Here is a 23,529-nt window from a genome sequence, read left to right on the forward strand (position 1 = left end):
TGAAGTGTTGAGAAAATTATGGTATGAAGCCCTAAATTTGAATTGTGTTCGTGTGACTATGATGATACTTATATTGTGAACTTAAATGAGAGCATGGGATATGTAGTTCCCTCTTTTACTTGAAATTGTATCGATTTCACATGTTGAGAATGGGTTACGTAAATTGTTAAACAATTGAATTTGTTATGTATACATTGATTATTTTTTCATGAGATATTGGAAAGGTGATTTACTTGTTTTACAATGATTATGATTCCTATTTAGATTGGTTTAAAAGTAATTGAAAAGGGTGACCACCGTGGAATAAGTATTGAGAATGGTTTGGTCTTTCAAATGTTTTGAAATATGAACTTTTGGTTCGAATAGTAGAGCTTTTGGGTGGTCAATAAACATATTTTGAAATAAGATAAGAGTAGTAAAGATGTTGTGACATGACTTGCAAGTCTAGGTATGACGATACCCTATTTTGGTTATGCCCGAAGATATCTAAGAAAGAAATGACTTTTCAAAGAAGATATGGTTTAAAGAATCTAAAACTATGCTTAAGAGAGTTAGATGGTTACTCCAAGAAGGCACGAATCAAATGGTTCATTTCCCAAAATCGTGATTTACCAACACGGCTTTATAATACCCGAAAGGAAAATTGTACACTAGAGACGGCCTGTGGTGTAGTAGAGAAGCAGAGACTCTAACCCTTGTGGCAAACTTGGGTTGGGGGATTTGCCCCCAAGTCAAGGGTGGATTCCATATAGCCCGTGTAATAGCAGAGTTGTAGGGTGTACTGTCTAGCTCAGAAGTAAGATAAAAAATAGAGTCATAATTTGTGGAATGTGTTTTGAAAGTTTCAAATTATGCCCATGTGGTTTCAACTATTACAAGATGATATGTGATTTATGAAATGCTCTCACCTATGTTTTGTAAAATTACATATTTTGTTTTTGAATTGTTTTGCATACCAGTACATCTGTATTGACCCCCTATATATCAGGATTTTGAGACACAGTCCTAGGGTCCTGTTAAGTAGTAGATCGACTTGTTAGAAGTTTGCAAATGGTGAGCCTCCCTTACTTCGGAAGGCCTGGTTATGAAACTTGTTATCATTATTTTATTTGGATTCATGGTCCGACTGGGGGCCTTTTCCCAGATTTTAGATAAAGGTCATTTTCAGTTGTTAGAGATTTCGTAGACTGATGTTAGACGTTGTTAGAGGTTTATGGATTCCATTCTAGGTTGTTCAATTGAATTATGATATTGACCATGATTCCGTGTTGTTTTACATTTCCACATTTTTCTTCATATTATATGAAAGTGTGTATGATTGCCTGATAAATAAGGGTGCTCAGGCCTTCACGGTTTGGGATGCTCGTCATGGCTAGGACCCCGACTCATGTCATGACAGTAACATACCATAATTAACACCTCAAGCTCACTAGGTTCATGGTATAGTGACCAACTGAAAATTATTCAGATATCGCAAGTATACTAGTAGTTGTTTACTTATCTTTCTGATTATTGTCCATTATAGTCATTGTTAAACAATATCAACAACCTTATGATGTTGCACCTGCATCCTTTGTTTGTCTGATCCTCAAATTAGGAAAACTCTGCTTATCAAGGAGAATGATTTTCTTGCCTCTTAATGGGACTTCCTGAAAATTATGAAATTCATATGTACCTACAACATAAAAACCTAGGTTAGCAAAATAATCAGCAAGAGTATTTCCCTCCCTAAAGGAGTGTTGTACTCTTACTGTCAAAAGAGCCTTTAGCCTTCTAATGGAGTTGACCTCCATTGTCACACTGCAAGGAACTTCCCAGATACCATTTATAATATTCACCATGGCCAAAGAATCTATTTCAACAATAATATTCGAATATCCCTTCTCCCAGCAGAAATGAATTCCTTCCCTAATGGCGATGGCTTCAGCTAATAAATTAGTAGACTCAACTAATTTTATAACTTTTGCTCCCAACAATTCTCCATAATTATCTCACACACAAAAGGCTGCTGAACTAGAACCTGGATTTACCTCTAGATACTCCATCTGTATTGCATTTCCACCACCCTTGTGGAGGTTTATTCCATGTAACCACCTTGCTATGAAACTCCGGCCTGTAACAATCTAAAAGCTCAACAACCATTTAAGGCCATGAATTTGAAATTTCTGGATATTTAAATTTCAAACTCATAAATTTATGAATTGTTCTGGTGATATCCAAAAACAATTTGCCTGTTGAATACCTCTCCCCATGTAAAACAACATTCCTCCATTTCCATAGAAACCACAAAATAATGTTAGGTACAGCTTGAAAAATCACTTTCCGTCTAGAATTACTTTGTGCTTCCCACCAAACTGTCATAGTTTGTTTAATCTAAACTCTAGGATCAACAATACCTGCAGCAGAAGAAAAATAATTCCAAATAGAAGTAGCAATTTTTCCTTTCAAAAATAAATGCTCCATTGTTTCATTTTCCTGCCTCGAAAAACGTGAGCATAACTGAGAGATATTAGGATTCCATTTTTCTAAAGTTGCAGCCATAGGAACTCTATTAGTCCACACTCTCCACCCAAAAAAAGAAGTTTTGAAAGGTAGGCCTTTCACCCAAATATTCTTGGAATAATCAGAAGTCTCCACTTTCTTTCTTAGCAGTTCCAAAGTAGATTTGACTGAAAACTTTCAAGAGCTATTTTTAAGCCACCAAGGTTTATCTCTCCCATCACTTTGCCTAACACAATCCATATGTTGTTTAACAAAATCAACAATGTGGACTGGCATATGGTTTTCCATCTCTATGTAATCCTATCTGTATCCTTCAAAAATACTTCAAAATCAAACGATTGCATGAAGAAATATCTAACTGAAGAATGTGTAATGGACCAAACTAGTCCAATTATCATACCATACAGTAGATGAACCCCCTTTAGGTTCCCACCATAAATATTTTCCAATACAGTCCCTATTTTGGAGCATGAATTTCCATTGTTGGGATCCACCTTTCCATTGAACTAGAGTTGGAAGCTGCTTCTTACAATATTTATTCCATATATAATGTGACCATAAAGAATTTTGTGTTCTGAACCTCCACCAGAGTTTTGCATGCATAGCTCGGGAGATTTCAGATAGAGATTTGAACCCCAAACCCCCTTCTTGTTTAGGCAAACATAATTCAACCCAAGCAGCCCAATGCTTACTTCTACCTATCCCTTTGTTACTCCAAAAAAAAAATGGCAAAAATCCTATGCAACTCCTTTATGACACATTTTGGGGGCACAATCGCTGAAAGCATATGAACCGGAATACTTTGCAACACACTTGTAATCAAGAACTCTTTACCACCATAAGACAACATGTTCCCTTTCCATGATTGTATCTTAGATTTCACTCTATTAATAAGATCAACATAATGCTCCTTTCTCTTTCTTGAGTGTGTTATAGGACATTCGAGATATTTTAGAGGGAACTGGCCTCTAGAAATACCTATACTCTCCTTTGCCAATTGCCTTACATCAGCAGCAACATTTTGATGAATGTAAAAAGCACTTTTATCCTTGTTAAACTTTTGACCAGATTGAGCTTCATAATCCTTCAAAATAGACACTATTTTTTTAGAGAGTAAGGATCTACAGATGCAAAAATTATAGTGTCATTGTTAGGAAATAGTATAATTGTATGGACAGAATATTCTCTTTCCTAGAATAGGATTTTATTACTGATTGTGTAGTTATAACAATATATATTCTTTCGTAAAATAGAACTCTAACCTATAGTTGTATAGCTATAAGTATTTCATTATGTATTATGGAACAAGATAAGTTGTTATTCAGAAAATCTTGGTTTCTCTTGTTTCTCTGTCATGGTATCAAGAGCCACAACCTAATTTATTTTTATATTTCCGTGCTTTCTGTATTCTTTGTATAGGTACTTTGCTACCTTCATAAGTTCCTTTTGTTCTCTCTATTTTTTCCCCCTCTTTTGTAACCAATCGATCAATGGATTCACAATCCTCTTTGCACGATTTGCTCTCCACAAAATTGGATGGTTCCAATTTTGCTCTTTGGGAATTACACTTTAGAATCTTTGTTTCAAGGCAAGGTCCTTTTTGGGTTGTTAGATGGATCTGCTCGTCCACCCATAGATGCAAAATAGTTGGATCGTTGGAAATTGAATAATGCGAAGGTAATCGCTTACATGTTGAATTCGGTACATGATAATATTGCTATGGGGCTTAGACCATTCAGTTTGGCTTCTGAGATGTGGACCTACCTCCATACAATCTACCAACAAAGAAGCCTTGCACAAGAGTTTGAATTGGAACACAACATTGCAGAATAAACACAGGGGGACAAGAATGTTCGCTCCTTTTATGATATCTTGCAGTTGCTCTGGTCGGAACAAGATCAAATTCTCGAAAAAAATATTTCTAAGGCATGGCTCAAGAAGGTGCTGGAAGAACCAAAGAAGTCAAGGGTGGTGCAATTCTTAATGACACTCCGTCCTGAATTTGAGCCGATTCATGGCAGTTTGTTGAACAGGGAAGTCATACCTACTCTTGATGTTATGTTGGCAGCCGTCTTACGTGAAGAGATAAGAATTGGAACTCAGGCTGTTATGGAGTCTACACCATTACCTTCTGTTGCATTACTTGCAGGAAAATCAACAACCGTTGCTTCAACAAGAAATACAAAGAGAAGTGTCCAATGCTATGATTGCCAATACTTTGGTCACATCGCAGCCAATTGTCTTAAGAAAAAAAACATTTATGCTTATTACAAAATTGCTGGCCATCATATTTCAGATTGTCGTCGTTGCCCAAATCATTCACGAACTGCTCACCAGGCTTACTAGACAAATGTCACTACATCATCTGGAAGTCATGATCTTGAAAAACTAATTTGAGATTCTATTGCAGGTGCTCTTCCTGCGGCCATCTCAAGTGCACTTTCGGCATCCTCTTCAGGTACAAGTAATTCAATTAATTCTACTTGGTATCTAGATTCAGGGGCTTCCAGTCATATGACGGTGACTTGTCCCAATTCTCATCATTTTCTAGTGGTGTTTCTAAATAGGTTATTCATACAACAAATTGGCACACATTACCCGTGTCAGGTATTCGTTTTGTTGGAAATCTTTTCAATATTCTTTATGTTCCAAATTTGAAGGCTAATTTGGTTTCAGTTGGTTAACTAGTTGATCAAAATTGTGTTGTAAAATTCTCACCCAATGGTTGTGTTCTTCAGAATCTGAAAATAGGGATGACCATGGACACGGGGCGTAGATTTGGCAGAATATTCCTACTAGAGTCGGTTCATTGTCACTTGCATCATTGTTTTCTTTCAGTGTCTACAGCGGATGTTACTCGTTCAAATAAATTGATCACTCTTTGTCAAAATAGGATGGGTCATCCTCATTCTTCTCGGCTTCATCACATACTTAAATCATGTCTTCCTGCAGCACATCACATCCATTCCAGTCTCCTTTTGGTATGTACAAATTGTGCCAATTCAAAAAGTCACAAACTCCCTTTTCCATCAAGTTCATCTGTTTATGAAGATCCATTTGATTTAGTGCATAGTGATGTTTGGGGTCCTTCTCCTATTTTGTCAAGTATGGTATATAAGTACTTTGTGTTATTTATTGATCATGTATCTAGATACACCTGGGTGTTTTTTATTAGAAATAAATCTGAGGTTCCGACTCTTATTATGAATTTTGTTGAGTATGTTCGTGCACAATTTCATAAAACTATAAAAGTATTTTGTTCTGATTCAGGAGGAGAGTACACTAAGACTAATCTTGATGATTTTTATTTAAAAAAGGAATTATTTCCCAACGCACTTGTCCTCATACTCCAGAACAAAATGGGGTCATAGAAAGGAAGAATCGACATGTTTTAGAAACTACATTGGCTTTATTAAGTACGTCGAATATGCCCAAAAAGTTTTTGGCCCGAAGCAGTACACACTTCTGTATAGTTGACCAATAGACAAACTTCCCCAATTATTGGACAATGTAAGCTTGATTATTCTCACTTACAGGTTTTTTGTTGTTTTTGCTTTGTACATTTTCCAGCACATGAACGACATAAGCTTTCAGCAAAGGCAGAACAATGTATTTTTGTGGGATACAGTGACACACAAAAGGGGTATCTCTGTTATGATGCGTCTCTTCATCAGCTTTGAATATCTAGACATGTTTTTTTCTTTGAAGATCAGTTTTCTTGCAAACACAACTCTAAACATGCTTCAGAATCTCTCTCTTTTCTGTACAAGTTTGATGATGATCTGGTAGCTACTGACCCTCAGCTTGATTGTTTGGAACAACCCGTGGACTATGATAATGGTGATGTCCAGCCTTCATCTCCTTTAAGTACTGATCCTCTGCTTGAATCTCCAGAACAACCCATGGACAATGGTAATGAAGCTTCCCGACCTTCATCTCTTTCTGGTATTAACTCTACATCGTCATTCTCATCTTCGAAAGAGGGATCCTCTCATCTAGTTACTCCTCCACGTCGGTCTAGTAGAACAAATAGCCATGCTCCCGAACAACTTGGCTACTCTCCAGGAAAATTTGGTAAGTCCTATGCCTTGCATACCACACTACATTTTGTTGAGGTTCCTACATCTTACTCCTAGGCTTCTACACAAACCTGCTGGACAAAGGCAATGTCGGACAAGCTTTGTGCACTAAATGAAAATTCAACTTGGGACTTTGTTGATAAACAAACGGATGGAGTTCTAATTGGAAGTAAGTGGGTATATTCCATTAAAATGAAGACAGATGGTACAATAGATCATTATAAAGCTTGATTGGTTGCTGAAGGGTACAAACGGGAGTATGGGGTGGATTATCTGGAGAACTTTGCACCTGTTTCTAAGATGACAACGGTACAAACATTATTGGCCTTAGCTTCAATTAAAGGCTGGACTTTACATCAGTTTGATGTGAAAAATGAGTTTCTTCACGGTGACCTGGAAGAAGTTGTGTTTATGAAACCACCACCTGGGTGTGTTCTACCAAGACCAAATGTAGTTTGTCGTCTTCAAAAATCTGTTTATGGCTTAAAACAAGCTCCCAGAGCTTGGTTTGACAAATTTCAATCCACGATTCAAACTATAGGCTTCTCTCAAAGTTCTTCAGATTATTCCTTGTTTATTCATACTTCTCCGGTAGGTATCACAGTACTTCTCATCATTATCACCGGAAATGATCAAGAGAATATTACTGCTTTAAAATAATTCTTGCATACGTCATTTAAGTTGAAGGACTTGGGACGATTGACATACTTTCTCGGGCTTGAGGTTCTGTACTTGCCTACTGGGATAATGCTTCCACAACAAAAGTATGCTAGTGATCTTTTTGTTGCGGCTGGTCTTACTGATGACAAGGTTGTATACTCCCCAATGGATATTAATACAAAATATAAGGAGGCTGATGGAGAACCATTCAGTGATCCCACATTGTATCGGCAGTTGGTGGGACCATTTGTTTATTTCAATATGACAAGGTCGGACATCTCATATGCGGTACAAGTTCTAAGTCAGTTTGTAGCTAATACTTACTGTATACATCACACTGCATTACTTTGTGTCATTAGGTATGTTCGTGGTTCTATGAATCAAGGTGTTCTCTTCTGTTCAGATTCTCCTATAAATCTTAAGGGATATACTGATGCAAACTGGGCTAGTTGTCTCGATTCTCATCATTCTGTTACTGGTTGGTGCATGTTTCTAGGCACATCCTTGATATCTTAGAAATGTAAGAAACAATCTCGTACGTCTAAATCATCTATAGAGGTCGAGTATTGGGCTATGTCGGCAGCAAGTTTGGAAATTGTTTGTCTACAACATCTATTATCTGAGCTTGGTGTTGCTATTATATCTCCTATAGTATTACATGCTAATAACACCTGACCGATTAAAATAGCCACAAATCCTGTGCAACATGAAAACACAAAGCATATAAAGGTGGACTATCATCACATTCGGGAACTAGTTGCTGACCGTCTTATCACTCTACAACACATTTCTTCTCATGGACAAAGGCTATGACACGCGCACGACATAGCTATCTTAGCTCCAAATTGCTACTGTGTTATCACCGGTATCAATTTGAGAGGGATGTTAGGCAATAGTATAATTGTATAGATAGAATATTCTCTTTCCTAGAATAGGATTTTATTACTATTGTGTAGCTATAACAATATATATTGTTTCATAGAATAGAACTCTAACCTACAGTTGTATAGTTATAAGTATTTCATTATGTATTATAGAACAAGATAATTTGCTATTCAGAAAATCTTTGTTTCTCTTATTTCTCTGTCAGTCATCTGCATACGCAAGATGATTAAGTTTAGCACTTCACTTCGGGAATCCATATCCCACAAATTGATCATCATCAAATAAAGTGTTGAAAGCCCAACTAAGAACTTCCGCTGAGAGAATGAATAAGGCCCAAGATAAAGGATCCCTTTGCTTCACCCCTCTAGTCGAATGAAAAAATCTTTCAGATTGTCCATTAATCAGGATAGATACAAATTATTAGTAATTATATCCATATAAGATAAATAAAAATTTCAGAAAAACCCGTCTCCTTAGGACCTTCATTAGGAAAAACCATGAGACCCTGTCATAATCTTTCATCATATCTATCTTAATGACAACATTTGTTGGATTACCCCTCTTTCTAATACCAGTCACTATCTCTTGAGTTAACAACACATTCTCAATAATACTTCTTCCTATCACAAAGCCTGACTGGTTGGCAGAAACCAATCTAGGAAGAAACGCCTCAATTATATCATGCATGATTCTGGAGATAATCTTAATAATAAAATTGCTCAAACTAATAGGCCTAAGATCAGAGAAAGTATTCACCAATTCTTTCTTAGGGAGTAATACCGAGTAAGTATGAGTGACTGATTTAGGAAGAGTGTTGCCTCTGAAAAATCCAATAACCATCCTGTGAATATCCTTCCCAATAATATCTAAATAGCATTGATAAAATTTACCAGTGAAGCCATCAGGCCCACTAGCACGGTCTCCCTTCAAATTAAACACAACATTCTTGACCTTTTCTAACTATGGAAATTTGCAAAGAATAATATTATCTACTTCTTCAATTCTTTCAGGAATATGCCTAAGTAGGGAAAGGAAGTGGCATCCCGTTCCCGAGAAAATTGATCACTATAGAATCTTACTGCTTCGACTGTAATATCATCTTCCTCTTCTAGCCAATTGCCTTCCTGACTCAGTATTCTCTTTAAATGTAGTTTCTTCCTTCTACCCTTGACAATACAGTGGAAGAACTTTGTATTTCTGTCCCCATTATCAAACCAGTCATATCCTACCTTTTGTTGCCAGAAAATTTCTTCAAAATGCAAATATCTTTTGTACTCAGCTTGATCCCTTTTGCATAGCTTTCCTATTTTCAGTAGTTGAGACATCCTCAAACAACTTTTCTTTTATCTTAACAATATCCTCTGTAATGATAAGTTGTTTAAAAATATCCCCATAGGCCTCTCTACTCCACACAGTAAGGGCAGTTTTAACTCTTTTAGTATTCTCTTTGAAATTAATGAAAGAGTTAAGAGCATTATTAGAGAACCAATTCTGCTTAACCACTTCTTTAAAAGAAGCATGATCAGTCCAGAACTTGAGAAATTTAAAAGGTAGTTTGTATCTCCTTGCAACTTTAATTAGAGAAGTAAACATAGGGGCATGGTCTGACCCTATTCTGGGAAGATGTTCTACCTCGGCATGATTGTACCAACTTGCCATCTCAGAATTAAGAAGTACCCTATCCAACCTTTCAAAAAATGCAGTCATCTCCAGCTCTCCCATTCCACTATGTGAAAGGACACCCTCTGAAGTTGATTTCAGTTGATTTCAGATAAGTCAGATGAACCAATAAAACTTTCAAAATCTTCATAGTCTGAAGGATTAACAGGAAGACCCCCTATTTTCTGTTCAGCATTTAACACCACATTAAAGTCACCACCTATTAACTACGGGTTATTCATCCCGTAGACTGAAGATTCAATTCCTCCCATAATACCCTTCTTTGTTCCACACTACATTTAGCATACACCATGGTAACAAAGAAACTTTGAATGCGGTCTTTTTACTTTAATTATACAGTGATTTGTTGCTCCGAATCTTGCACCACAGTATAGTCCATATAAAGATCTATAAACAACCAAATTTTTCCATTACAATTAGCAATAGCTGTTGGCATCTTCAATCTCCTTCTGTATTTATTGATGTGTCTATACTGTTGAAAAGGTTCAAGTAAACCAATAAAGGTAAACTTGTGAAACTTGTGTAGCATTTGAACTCTCTGAAAAGCCTTTTGGGACTTCACTGATCTGATATTCCAAATGAATGCCTTCATTGATATTTAAGATTTGGTTTGTTCCTCTTTAGCTGCACTCGAATAGACTGACTTAATTCTTCATGTTGCTTCTTCTTTCATTTCCTTGCAGATTTTAGGAGCCTTGGAGAGAGATAAGCATCGTTGTAAAGTTCACCATTGGCTTATCAATTACTTCTGACTCTTCTGACTCATTGATATCCTTAGCAATTTACTGTGATTGTGAATTCATATCTTCTTTCCAATCCTTTAAATTGTGTTTTATAATATCATGTAACACCCTATTTGAAGATTTAATTACCATCATATGACTCTCATCTGTTTGCACCACTTCAGGTACTTCAATCAGTGCTAAATTATCCTCGGCAGGTGACCTAAATTATCAGATTAATCAATAACTTTTTGTTTGTTATCATTTTTCTTTTCCGTTGTATGTTTTGAAGTATCACTGTTGTTCTCAATGGCCTTGTCTATAGTATTAGAGGATACACATGCCTCCTCTCCTATCGCATCAAATCTATTGCTCATCACTGGTAATGTACTAGACACTATCTGTTTTTGCTTGCTAGGATTTCTGTCCCTCACCACATTCCATATACCTGGGTCACCCACCACCTTACCACTCAAAAGAATTTTAGCTTTCCCTTTCTGGAATTTATGAACCCAAGGTTTAGGCACGTGATTTTTAACAATTTGCTCCAGCTTCTCCTCTCCTTTCTTATCTATAACCTCCGCCTTATTTCCTTCTTTACCTTTGCTACTGTTTCTGCATTCATCATCACCGTGTCCTTGCATTTTACAATCTTCACAATATTTAGGAAAACAATCATATTTGATAGAGATAACTTTTGTTCTCTGCTCCCCCGTTACTTCACTAATAATATCCATGAGAACTGATTTAGGGAGCTTTCCTTTTAAATCAATCAACACCTTTACCCTTGCACAACTTGGTCTAGTTTTACTAATTGTGGCTAGATCAAGATGGAGGGGTTTCCTAACTGCAGAAGCTAAAGAAAACAAGCACTCTTTAACAAAATACGTGGGTAGAAGGTTAGGAAATGATATCCATGCCATCGCCTTAGTGGTTTCCTCATTAATTCTGGATTTGCATCATAAATTAAAGTGCGCATGAGATATGAATACCCATCTTTGCACTTAATATAGAAAGCTCCTTTAGATATAAATTGATAAAATTAGCATGTTGGGTAAGGCGTATGAGAATGTGTTTACTACAAAATAGACAAATTTGACAATCTCCTTTGATATCACATTGTTAAGGTATGATCAACCTCAATTCACGTATGAATGGTCAGATCTTGAAGAATGGTCAGATCTTGAGCCATAATTCATGTTCTTCCATCAAAAACATTGAGAGAACTAAACCCTAGGTCCATTTTGAGCTCCAAATATCTTCCAATTTATCGTAGAAATTCAAATTTGATCCGATAATCGAATTCATCATCTCGAGACCTTCGAGGAGCACCCATTATTTGTCCAAAAAGGATTCCGTAATGAAGAATCCAATTTCAAGGTATGTGGGGTTTTGAACAAGAGCAATCTTCCGCTCTTGTGCCCAAAGCTTTAATTTTATTATGGTTTTACATAATTTTCCAAGTGAGATTATGTCTAAATAAATCGATTATGAGACTATGATGGTTGAATGAATAAACTTTGATTTATATGATTATCTCAATGTTTTCATGATATGATTTAATAATTATCATTGCGAATTACACACTTTTACCACGAGGTGGTATTTTGAATGATTTTGGGACGTATGTCGAGATGGTATTTTGGAATAATATTTTGAGATATGTGTCAAGCTTTATGCTTCTCAATGATGATTTGAATTATTGAATATATATTTGAGACATGAGATGTCTTGGTATCTATAATTGTAAATTTCATATTTTTATTTTGAATGATTTCGAGATATATGTTGAAATGGTATTTTGGAATGATTTTGAGATTTATGATAAGCTTAAAGCTTCTTTATGACAAAATTGAATCACTGAGCATATTGAGATATAACATTTGAGATGTTACCATGAGTCTTGATATTTTCTCAAAAATATTGATGTTGTCATGACATGATAAATTGTTACATTTTGACATTTAAAAAGGTTGAGTTCTATTATTGAAATTTCATGATATTCGAAAATGGGTATACACTCAAATTACTTTATGAAGGATTTATAAGACTTGAATTATTTTCCAATATGGATATACATGATTACGTCATTACTCTACTTCTTAAATTGAGAATTTATGCTATGAATTTCATACTACTACAATGAATTGATATTTCTAAAGGCTTTCGAGATAAAAGCCGTGATTTGAGTTGTACTACAGGATATGTATTCTTATTATGAATTGAAGGTCTCGAGTGCTTTTCAAAAGCTGTTGTCATGATTTAATTGTCGAATTGAAAGAATAATCATTTGAGTACATTGACCTTGAACTCGTAGAGTCGAGATGATTTTGACTATGAGAAAGATTGATTTTGATATGGATGTTGAGAAGAATTTCGGTATTTTTTTCTGGATGATTTTGATAAGTTGAATTGTTGAAAATATTACGTATTGAGTCTTCATATCCTTGTCCAAATGTCGAGTCGGTTATGATTCAATGCATTGATACCTTGTTGATGTTGAAAAAGATTGAAATATTTTACGTCGAAGTTGGGATTAGGAATCCACAAATTGTAGATGAATTATAAATTGAGATATTTGTTTTGGTCTTTATGATAGACCCTTGTGATGATGATGCTGGATTTCCTAACGCGTTCTGAGCTTGTCGGGGAGTAGTACTTAGCACTGAGAGGGAAATTTGGTATTTCTCCAAACCTATGTGCCACCGTAGGGTTGTTTGATGATGATATTATTGGCCAGAGAGACCGATTGTTATTATTGTAGTTTTAAGGCCGTACTCCCTGGCAAAGAGTATGACGCTCCCGCCAATGGGGGTTTCAAACATTGGTATTCCACGTAGCTCACGTGGGGTTGTCGGTTATAGGAAACTCCCCTGTCCATAAAAGTCATGTTTCTTGAATTACCGAGTCACTCCGAGATTTGAGTCAAAGAGTTGAGATATTATGATGAATTATGATTACCTATAATGAACTTTTACGATATGATAATTTATGATGATTTATGATGATTTATCATAATTTATGATTTTTGATGATTTACTTGGATTATGAGATTTTCCATTTGAACTATTTATTATGAAAGTATGAAGAGTATGATTTGATATAACTCAAGCCAAGTGAGTCATCATTGTCTGTATGCATGTTTTCATGAAATTGATGATGTTATTTAAAGTGTTGCATGCACCCCCACATACTCAGTACATTCTCTTTGTGCTGACCTCCGTCTACTATTCTATTCAGTTGCAGCATCTGGTCAACAGGTAAAGGAGTCCTTATAGTTCAAGGTCTTGTGTAGGTTGGTTTAGTTCAGAGATATTGTATCTTCTTCTGTCGGCCATATTGAGTGGGATGGTTGGGATTCATGACCCGTTTATGTACAGGCAATACTAGTAGAGGCTTCATAGATAGTAGTAGTGGTTGATGTATTCAGTCTCTTTCTTGTATATGTATATGTGTTAGTAGAATTGTCATCTTGTAATTCCAATATTGTATTGAACAGATTCTGTATTGAGATATTTTCAGCTTCATTCTTTCAGAACTATGTTTTAAATCAGCTGCTTTTGAGTTATACCTATGAAAGGGTTAGCTTGGGGTTACTTGTGACCCTAAGCATCGTGTGGCGTCTTGGGACTCGATTTTCGGGACGTTACAGGAACATGTTAGGGTTTTATTTTAGTTTTTTGTCTTATGATATTGAAAGAACAAGAACACTTTCCTTGAGAGAGAGAGAGCCTCACTAGGCCAAAACTAGGACATGGCAAGTGTGGAATCAGTTGTGAATGTGTATTGCTTTGAAACGATGGTGCTTGAGTGGTGGAATCCCTCTTGTGTCTTCGTAAGAGTGTGGTGTTGCTATCGTAAGTTCTAGGCATCCTTAGATTTAATTTATCTTTGGGTTCTTGGGTCTTATTATAGTGTATGTCTCACTATCTATCTCAAGATTTCATGTCTTAGTTAGTTTTGTTTAGGGAAACCGTTGGTTCTTGTTCATGTATCTGGTAACCATTTGTTGTTGTTATTATCCATATCATATTGTTGTTTATCTTTTTATGTTCATCACATTTTAGTGGCTGTTTTGGTGTATAAATATACGTTGTTTCCTTGTATTATTGTGTTGTTGTTGTTTGGCAGAAACTAGCTCTCAAAGGGGTCCTCGGATTCCTCTTGATTTGTGGACTATTTTGAGTATTTTCTTGTTACAAGAAGACCAAGGAACACAAGAAAAGGCTCAAAACAGTCCACAAATCAAGAGGAATCGGAGGACCCCTTTGAGAGCTAGTTTCGTCCAAATAACAATCCAAGAACACAAGGAAACAAGGTGTATTTATACACCAAATCAGCCACTAAAATGTGATGAACACCGGAAGATAGACAACAATATTATAAGGATAATACCAACAAATGGTTACAAGATACATGAACAACAAGAACCAACGGTTTTCCTAAACCACACTAAGACTTGAAATTTAGAGATAGATAGTGAGACATACACTATAATAAGGCCCAAGAACCCAAAGATATATTAAATCTAAGAAACCCTAGAAATTACGATAGCAACACCACACTCTTACGAAGACACGAGAGGGATTCCACTACTCAAGAACCATCGTTTCTAAGAAATACACATTTACAAGAGATTCCACACTTGCCATGTCCTAGTTTCAGCCTAGGGAGGCTCCCTCTCTCAAGAGAAGTGTTCTTGTTCTTTCAATATCATAAGACAACTAACTAAAATAAAACCCTAACATGTTCTTTATATAGTTATTACAAAATGGAATACAAAATGTCCATAATACCCCTCAAGGGTGAGGTGCCCCTCAAGTGTAAGAGTGGACTGATTTTTTTGGTGTGTTTTGGACCTCTTCTACACTTCAGTTGCACACACCAAGTCTCGGTACCAATGCACACCCTCATAAGTCCTTGCCCGTGATTATTCTTGTATCATTCTCTCCATCTTGAGAGGAATTTGCCCACAAATTCATGGCTTCATCTCATTCAGTTGGCCACTTCAAAAGAACTACCCAAAACAATCCGCAAAACATGAAGAATCCAAGTGCTCAATAACAACAAGTCTCTGCCAACATATTTATTTAGCACCTCGGCTTCCTCTCCATCTTGAGAATTTCCTTCAATATTATTCGGCCCAATTGAGTTTCAACCCTAGCCCAGATATCACTAGGAACATTGTAATCCATTGTAGCCAAGAAGTTATAGACAAAAACACAAACAAATTAGTTGTACAAGAAAAGTCCTCACATTCTCTCTTTATTTCCTTACCTCTCGGATTCCTCACACTTAAAGGAACGTAGACACGAAGAACGGTTTTCAAAACTAAATTTGCAATCTAGTAAATCGTCACTAGTTTGTAAATTAGCATTGGAATCGACAAACGAAACTAAAGAACAACAAATTGAAACTAGAAGATCAAAATTTCAGCCAAAATTTGTTGCGTGAACAATATATATGGTGACATGGCAGTTTACAATTGGTCGCGGCCCACCCAATTTGTTCATCACTTGAAGTCTTAATATTTACATAATTTTTTGTAATAGATGACTTGATATTGGAGGGAAAGTAAAGTCTTCTAACCTTTCAACTTTTCAAACTCAAAAGGTCAATTTGACTTTACTAGTACCACAAGACAAGGTCCCTTGTTTTAAGGAAATTTGTTGGAAAATGGTTGATAAAGTCTTTGGTGGTTGTAGTGTCTTACAAGACAAACAAGTCACACCCTCTTTTTCCTTCACCTTTATGGATCAAATAAATAATTTATTTTAACAAGACATAAAGGTTGTGAAGTACATCAAGAACTACAACAACATGCACCAAGAACAACAACAAACTTCAAGAGCAACAAACAACATCCAATTTCCAAGTCCAAATCCACAACAATTTTTGGACACCAACTCACGGTCAAGCTACAACAACTTCAACAAAATTGTTTTTAGGTCACCAATCCTCAAAAACAACAGATGGCCAAGCTTAGATCAACAATAACATCACAAGGCCAAGGTGAAAACTACAACAAATGTAAGCTCAAACAAAGATATAAACTCAATGTATTAGTGACGAACAAAACTAACACTTATAGACAACAAAGACAAGTAAAAATCTCGGTCGAGATACCACAAGATCACAGATTTCAGCCAAGAATACAACACAGACAGTTTGCTCTTTTTTTCTGGAATTTTCAGTTTTCCACAATTTTTATTTTATTTTCTAACAAGTAAGCCCAAGATTGATCTTATAGGAACAAGATCAACCCATGCTTTGATACCAAATGATACAAAAAGACCAAGGAACACAATAAAAGGCTCAAAACAGTCCATAAATCAAGAGGAATCCGAGGACCCCTTTGAGAGCTAGTTTTATCCAAACAACAACAATACAGGAATACAAGGAAACAAGGGGTATTTACACACCAAAACATTCACTAAAATGTGATGAACACAAGAAGATAGACAACAATATGATAAGGATAGTACCAACAACAAACGGTTACAAGATACATGAACTACAAGAACCAACGGTTTCCCTAAACAACACTAACTAAGATATGAAATGTAGAGATAGATAGTGAGACATACACTATAATAAGACCCAAGAACCCAAAGATATTTTAAATCTAAGGACCCCTAGAACTTATGATAGCAACGCCACACTCTTACGAAGAAACTAGAGGGATTCCACCACTCAAGCACCATCGGTTCTAAGCAATACACATTCACATGTGATTCCATACTTGCCATGCCCTAGTTTCGGCCTAGGGAGGCTCCCTCTCTCAAGAGAAGTGTTCTTGTTCTTTAAATATCATAAGACAACTAACTAGAATAAGACCCTAACATGTTCCTTATATAGTTATTACAAAATAGAATACAAAATGTCAATAATACCCCTCAAGGGTGAGGTGCCCCTCAAGTGTAAGAGTGGACTGATTTTTTTGGTGTGTTTGGGACCTCTTCTACATTACAATTACACAGACCATGTCTTGGGACCAATGCACACCCTCATAATTCCATACCCATGATTATTCTTGTATCACATAGTCTCAAGGAAGAAGTTAGATATTGCTAATGACACCCTTACCTACAGTTAACATAGCATACTCCACGATTCTAAGTGATGAAGGTCAGAAGTCATTTGCTCAAGCTGTCAATGCCATTGGTCTCCTTGGTCCTACACCTAATATAGGTAGTGTCATATCCATGTACTTTAAGTTCAGTTACTCAGGTGGTGCATATCATAAAGGGAAAAGAGGTTATAACACCAACTATAGTCCAAATGTAATATGTGATCACTGCAAACTAAAAGGACACTACAAGAGTCAGTGCTTTCAGTTCGTTGGATATCTACCAGGGCACCCTAGACATGGTGATTCCAAAGGGAATATTGAGACCAAAAACAACTATGGCCACTGACAAGGGTATGATCATAGATCCAAGCAAAGAAGAACTAGCCCTAGTTCATATAATGCTATAGCTGAGAATTAGTACTGTCAGTCACTGCAAATGCAATCTCAGGGTGCTACTCAAGCATCACAGTCATCCTATAACATGTAAAATACTGCAGTTATAGTCATGCCACCAAGGTTCACACCTGAACAATATGAGCAAATTTTTCATATGTTGCAAAACCAAGTTCCAGTGCATAACATGACTACTTCAGCTTTAGCATCCTCAGCTAAATCTACAAACTTGTCAGGTACTTGTAGTGCCCTGCTAGTTACAAATGATCTACAAGAATGGATCATTGACACAAGGGCTACTAATCACATGACTGCAGATATTGATATTCTAAATCAAGAGTCAATATCAGAGTTTGTGCACCCAATGAAGGTGGGGTTACCAAATGTGATGTTTCACAAATTACACACACTGGAAGCAGTAACATATTTGATAATACCTCTCTCACAAATGTGTTTCAGATTCCATAATTTAAATATAATCTGTTATCAGTCTTAAAAGCTACTAAACAACTATAATGTTTAGCTATCTTTTTCCCTAACTTTTGTGTATTTCAGGATCTTTAGAGTGGAAAGGTGAAAGCGATTGGTAGAAAAAGAGATGGATTATACTTCTTACTTAATAAGGGACTACCAGGAATTAAAAGAACCAGCTGCTTTACTGTGTTGCTTGTAAATAGTATAATGTGGAACTGTGGCATAAAAAACTTGTCTATGTTTCCTACAAAATACTAAATAGATGACTAGGACCAGAAAATAAAAATACTACATGCAGTATTTTCCCATTTGCTAAACAAGCTAGGCTATCTTTTCCAACTAGTCCATCAATTAGTGAAAAGGCCTTTGATCTAGTCCATTGAACCTTTGGGGACCCTATAGAGTACCAACTTGTGACATCCATAAATGCTTTCTTACTATTGTAGATGATTACTCAATAATGACATGTATCTTTTCTACTCAAATTAAAGTCCTTTCTTATATTTAGTATCAATTTCATATTTGCATAAAAACCTTGAGAACTGATAATGGAACAGAGTTTGTAAATAATTTATGTGCTGAATTGTTTACTAACTTAGGTATAAACCATTAAACTTATTGTTATTAAACTCCATAGAAAAATGAAATTGCTGAAAGAAACATAGACATGTGGTAGAAATGACTAGAGCTATTAGGTTTCAGGCTAACATCCCTCTCAAATATTGGGGGCACTGTGTAAAGGCTTCAACCTACTTAATTAGCAGACTGCCTACACCTATAATTGGGCATGTAACAACTTATAAAAGGTTGTATAACAGGAAGCCTTCCCTTGATTATTTAAGAGTTTTAGGTTGCCTATGCTATGCAAAGACTATTAAAAAATCAGACAAACTTATGCCAAGATCAAGAGAAGCTATACATATGGGATATTTAGAAACTAAGAAGGGATACATTTTACTTGATCTGACAAACAAAACATTTTTTGTGAATACGGATGTCATATTCATGGAAGACATATTTCAATTCAAAAGTCAGATAACTCAATCACCTAAAGCAATTTTCAGATCTGTTACTAGAAACTGGAAATCCTGTGACTCTGAGAACTGATACAAAGTTTCTTGTATCTCAAGCACCTATGCAACAATAGTTAACTACTAATACTATAAGCTCACCTCAGCCATCTTTGTCCACTGCAATGCCTTATTCTACAGCAACTCAGACAAAAAATGCAACCATAAGAACAACATACATTCCTATAACTAGACAAGCTCAAGAGTTGCTGAGCAAATCAGGAAGAGGACCACATTACCCTGGATGGATGAAAGACTTTGTGTCATTAACAATCAATGACAATGTTTCTTATCCCTTATCTGACTATATATCATATGATAAATTATCATCTAAAGAACAATGTTACTTGTCTAATTTTTTAGCATTATTTAACCAACAACTTATTCAGAAACTATCAAGGATCCCAGGTGGATAGAAGCAATATTGTAATGCCCCACCCTTCTCCTAGTCTAAATATATCTCTAGAACATCAAAGATCTTTCTTCAAAGATTAATATATTTTATTCCATGTGAAATTTTTAGTATTTTGACTTTTTATCCCGTGTGAAATCAAATAAGCTTTCCATCGATACCAAAATCGCCCAAATCCGACACTCGGGCAAAGAGTTAGAGCCATTTTAGTGAGACAATGTACCATCTCGTACATTAGCGCATCGCGGAGCAAGCCAAAATGGCAATTGTAAAAATCCATTAAGCCTCCGCGATTCCATGAATCACGGTGTATTTTCAGTTCACAATCAAGGTGGCAACGTAATTTCCACCGCATCGCGCCAAGGCTCATTTTCCCAATTGTTTAATTTCCAGTAAGCTGGAGCGATTATGGCACGTTGTGCCAGCATGTAAAATCGAGATTTTTTTAGTTCCAAATTTTAATTCCAAGGGAAAAACGATCATTTTTATAACCCTATATATACTCTTCAACATGAGATTTCTCATTATTTCACTCAAATATACTAGTTTTCTCTCAATTTTCTCCAAGAACAACCATTAGGGTTCATAGCTCAAGACCCAAGTCATCAACATTCCTCCATAAATCTTTCGAGAATCATATAACAAGGTATGCAATGTTGATTCTTGGGTTCCTTCCACCCAAGAAGTTCAAGAATGCTTTTCTAAATTCAAAGATTTTATATTTATGAGTTTTCATAATTCTGAGAATTGAAATTGAAGTTCATGTTATTATTGAGTTTTAATTCATGATTTAGACTACGAATTTCTAGAGTTGATTCTAGTATGTGATGAATTGAATGATGTTCATGATAAACCCTCTTCAAGTTGCATGATATTGATGTATTCATGATAACTAAGTAAAGAATCTGTGGTATAACCAAAGCATGCTCCCCATATGTTTGATAGAATGCTTATGTAAAGAGAATAGTTCCCTCTTTAGTATATTAAGCATGAATTCCCCAATTATGTGATAACTAGTGCATGCCAAGCGTTTATTGAAATGCCTTAGTGAATTTATTATGATAAGTTGCATGCATTGTTATCCATGTGTATTCCTTATTGAACAACTATGAGGTATTAGTATGCATTCCCTATGAACATTTACATGTTTATGACATTCAAGTGATTGATGAGATATCGTATTGATTGTGTTGTGAATAAAAGTCCATCGCCATGATTCTTAAGTGTGGTCTTGTCTTATTTATTTATACTATCGAGTCCTGGGGGTATTTATACCCAAAAATTTAGCTACGCGTCTAGATATGAGTTAGTCTCAAGATAATTTCAGTCGTACTATGATTAGTAGGATTCAACCAATACAGAACTTAAGAAAATTCAATAATCTCAGTACTAGTTCAATTCAGTCTCAGTATCAGTCTAATCCAACTCAGTATTCAGTTTTGATTCAATAGTATTCAGTAGTATCCAGTATTCAGTTCAGACTTCAGTGAAACTCAATAAGATAACAAGAATTCAGTAGCATTCCATCAGATAATGAAACCAAGTAAATTCTATCAGCCCAGTCAAGCAAGATGACCAGTAAAAGATTTAGCTCAGTCTAGAACAATCTAGGAATCAGTTTAGTGTCTATTCAAATGGGAGTAGGATTCAGCACTGAGCGAGGACAGGGATGACGGCTTCCCCGTTATTTTAGGCAAATTCATTAATAATAATCCCTGCACTCCAGAACTGTATATCCAGGATAGGATGAGGAGTCACCCATTATATTAGGATTCACTACCTCCACGGAGTCACCCATTATATTAGGCTTAGCTCCAACCAGGTGTCACCCGTTATATTAGGTATGGCATCCTGGGTTCATAGAGAAGTGTCTTTATCTATGGCACAGTACTAACACCCTTCCAACTGGGGTTATAGGTTGTACCCTAAAGAAGTTAGAAGGGGCATGTTGGTTAGATGACTACCTCCTACAGTCTCAGTTTCATATTCAGTCTCAGTAATAGAATTCAGCTGAGGAGTCACCTATTATACTAGGATTGACTAACTCTCAGAGATCACCCATTATATAGGATTTATCTCAGATTTAGACAATCATATTCATTATCAGTAGACTCAGAGGTCACCTGTTATATAGGCTTGATCTCATATTCAGACAGTCATATTCATTATCAGTAGACTCAGAGGTCACTCATTATATAGGCTTGATCTCAAGATTAGTTTATAAATTATTAGGCATCATAACCAGTAAAATCAGAGGTCACCCATTATATAGGCTTGATCTCAGAGATAATAAATTAGTATCAGTATCAGTAAGATTAGACATCAATCTTTATAGACTCAGTTATTCTGCCTCTCAGTATTAGTAAACTCAGACATCAGTACTAGTAGACTAAGTAATTAGTAAGTCAGTATTTAGAAACCAATATTTAGAGTTCATATTTAGTGTTACTGCGATTCCAGTTTGGTTTGTACATTCATGCATATGTCCTTATTCACTACTCTCATGTTATTCAGTTAAGCTATGTTCATGCGTAAGCCCTTGTATTTAGCCTTACCTCATCTAGTGTACCAGTATATTTAAATTACTGACGCATACTTTTCTCTTGCGCTATGGTGTCTTATACCATAGGTTCCGAAGTGCGAGATCCAGAGCACCCTTAGCAGTCCAGACTCAGTCAGCAACAGGAGACGTAGCAGTGAGTACTCTTCATTCGAGAATGATCCTTATTTTATTATAGCATTAGACTCATTTTATTTTTAGTAGACTGAGTTATTTGGGGACATGTCCCATCAAATCGACCGTTCAGAAAAGTTTAGAGGCTTTTCAGACAGATGTATTAGTATTCAGTTTTTCGTATTGAGTATTTTTAGATATTTGAACCTTGTGGCAAGTTTTTGCCAGTTTTTGCATTTATTTCAGTATATTATGTTGTGCTCAGGTACAGATATCATGAAAGGGTTAGCTTGTGGTCCTTCAGGATCATGAGCACCATGTGGCTTTCGATTCTAGAAAATCGGGGCGTTACAAACTTGGTATCAGAGCCTAAGGTTCAATAGTATCCTAGGAAGTTTGAAAAGTTATATCTAGTAGATTCTTATAAATGGGTGTGTTGCACACCACATTTATGTACAGGAGGCTATAAGACGTTTTAGGAAAAGTTTCCATTCTTTCATGTCTCAGATTGTGCTATAGAAAGGTCCTCTAAGAAAGTTATGTAGATTCTCAGCATGCTCCACTTATGTCAACTCCACCTTACCTTTAAGGTAATAGAAATAGTGAAGCTCAAAGTCCTAGAGATAGGGCTTTTTCAGACCATCCCTGCAGACAGTTATGGGATCGCCCACAGGCTCAACAGTATTCTATCAGATCCTTTCTTAGAATCCTATGATAGCATATGACCTAGAGTTAGAATCATAAACTCAGAAGTTTAGCACTAGTTGATTTGGGATAGTATTAACCATATCGAGTAGATTATTTATTCATAGGGATAGTTGTATAAGAGGTAAATTAGTAGGCTTGAACAGTGCGTGCAAGAATTTAAGGTTATTCATTGAAAACTAAGTGTGAAGGTGAGGATGT

At 36.0% G+C, this 23,529-nt stretch overlaps 1 protein-coding gene and 1 long non-coding RNA gene across 2 annotated transcripts; one reads left to right on the forward strand and one right to left on the reverse strand.

The window, feature by feature from the left end:
• Positions 1 to 1,065: 1,065 nt before the first annotated feature.
• LOC124889437 lies at positions 1,066 to 5,666 on the forward strand. Its single transcript, XR_007048421.1, has 3 exons — positions 1,066 to 4,960; positions 5,070 to 5,109; positions 5,241 to 5,666. It is a non-coding gene; the product is annotated as an uncharacterized LOC124889437 (long non-coding RNA).
• A 2,880-nt stretch (positions 5,667 to 8,546) lies between these two features.
• LOC107862039 (LINE-1 retrotransposable element ORF2 protein) lies at positions 8,547 to 9,451 on the reverse strand. Its single transcript, XM_047413196.1, has 2 exons — positions 9,206 to 9,451; positions 8,547 to 9,086 (listed from the first exon to the last, which is right to left on the reverse strand). The coding sequence occupies exons 1-2, from the start codon at positions 9,449 to 9,451 to the stop codon at positions 8,547 to 8,549; spliced, it is 786 nt and encodes a 261-aa protein (XP_047269152.1).
• Between the last annotated feature and the right edge of the window lie 14,078 nt (positions 9,452 to 23,529).

Source organism: Capsicum annuum, chromosome 1 (assembly GCF_002878395.1).
Source record: "Capsicum annuum cultivar UCD-10X-F1 chromosome 1, UCD10Xv1.1, whole genome shotgun sequence".
NCBI lineage: Eukaryota > Viridiplantae > Streptophyta > Magnoliopsida > Solanales > Solanaceae > Capsicum > Capsicum annuum.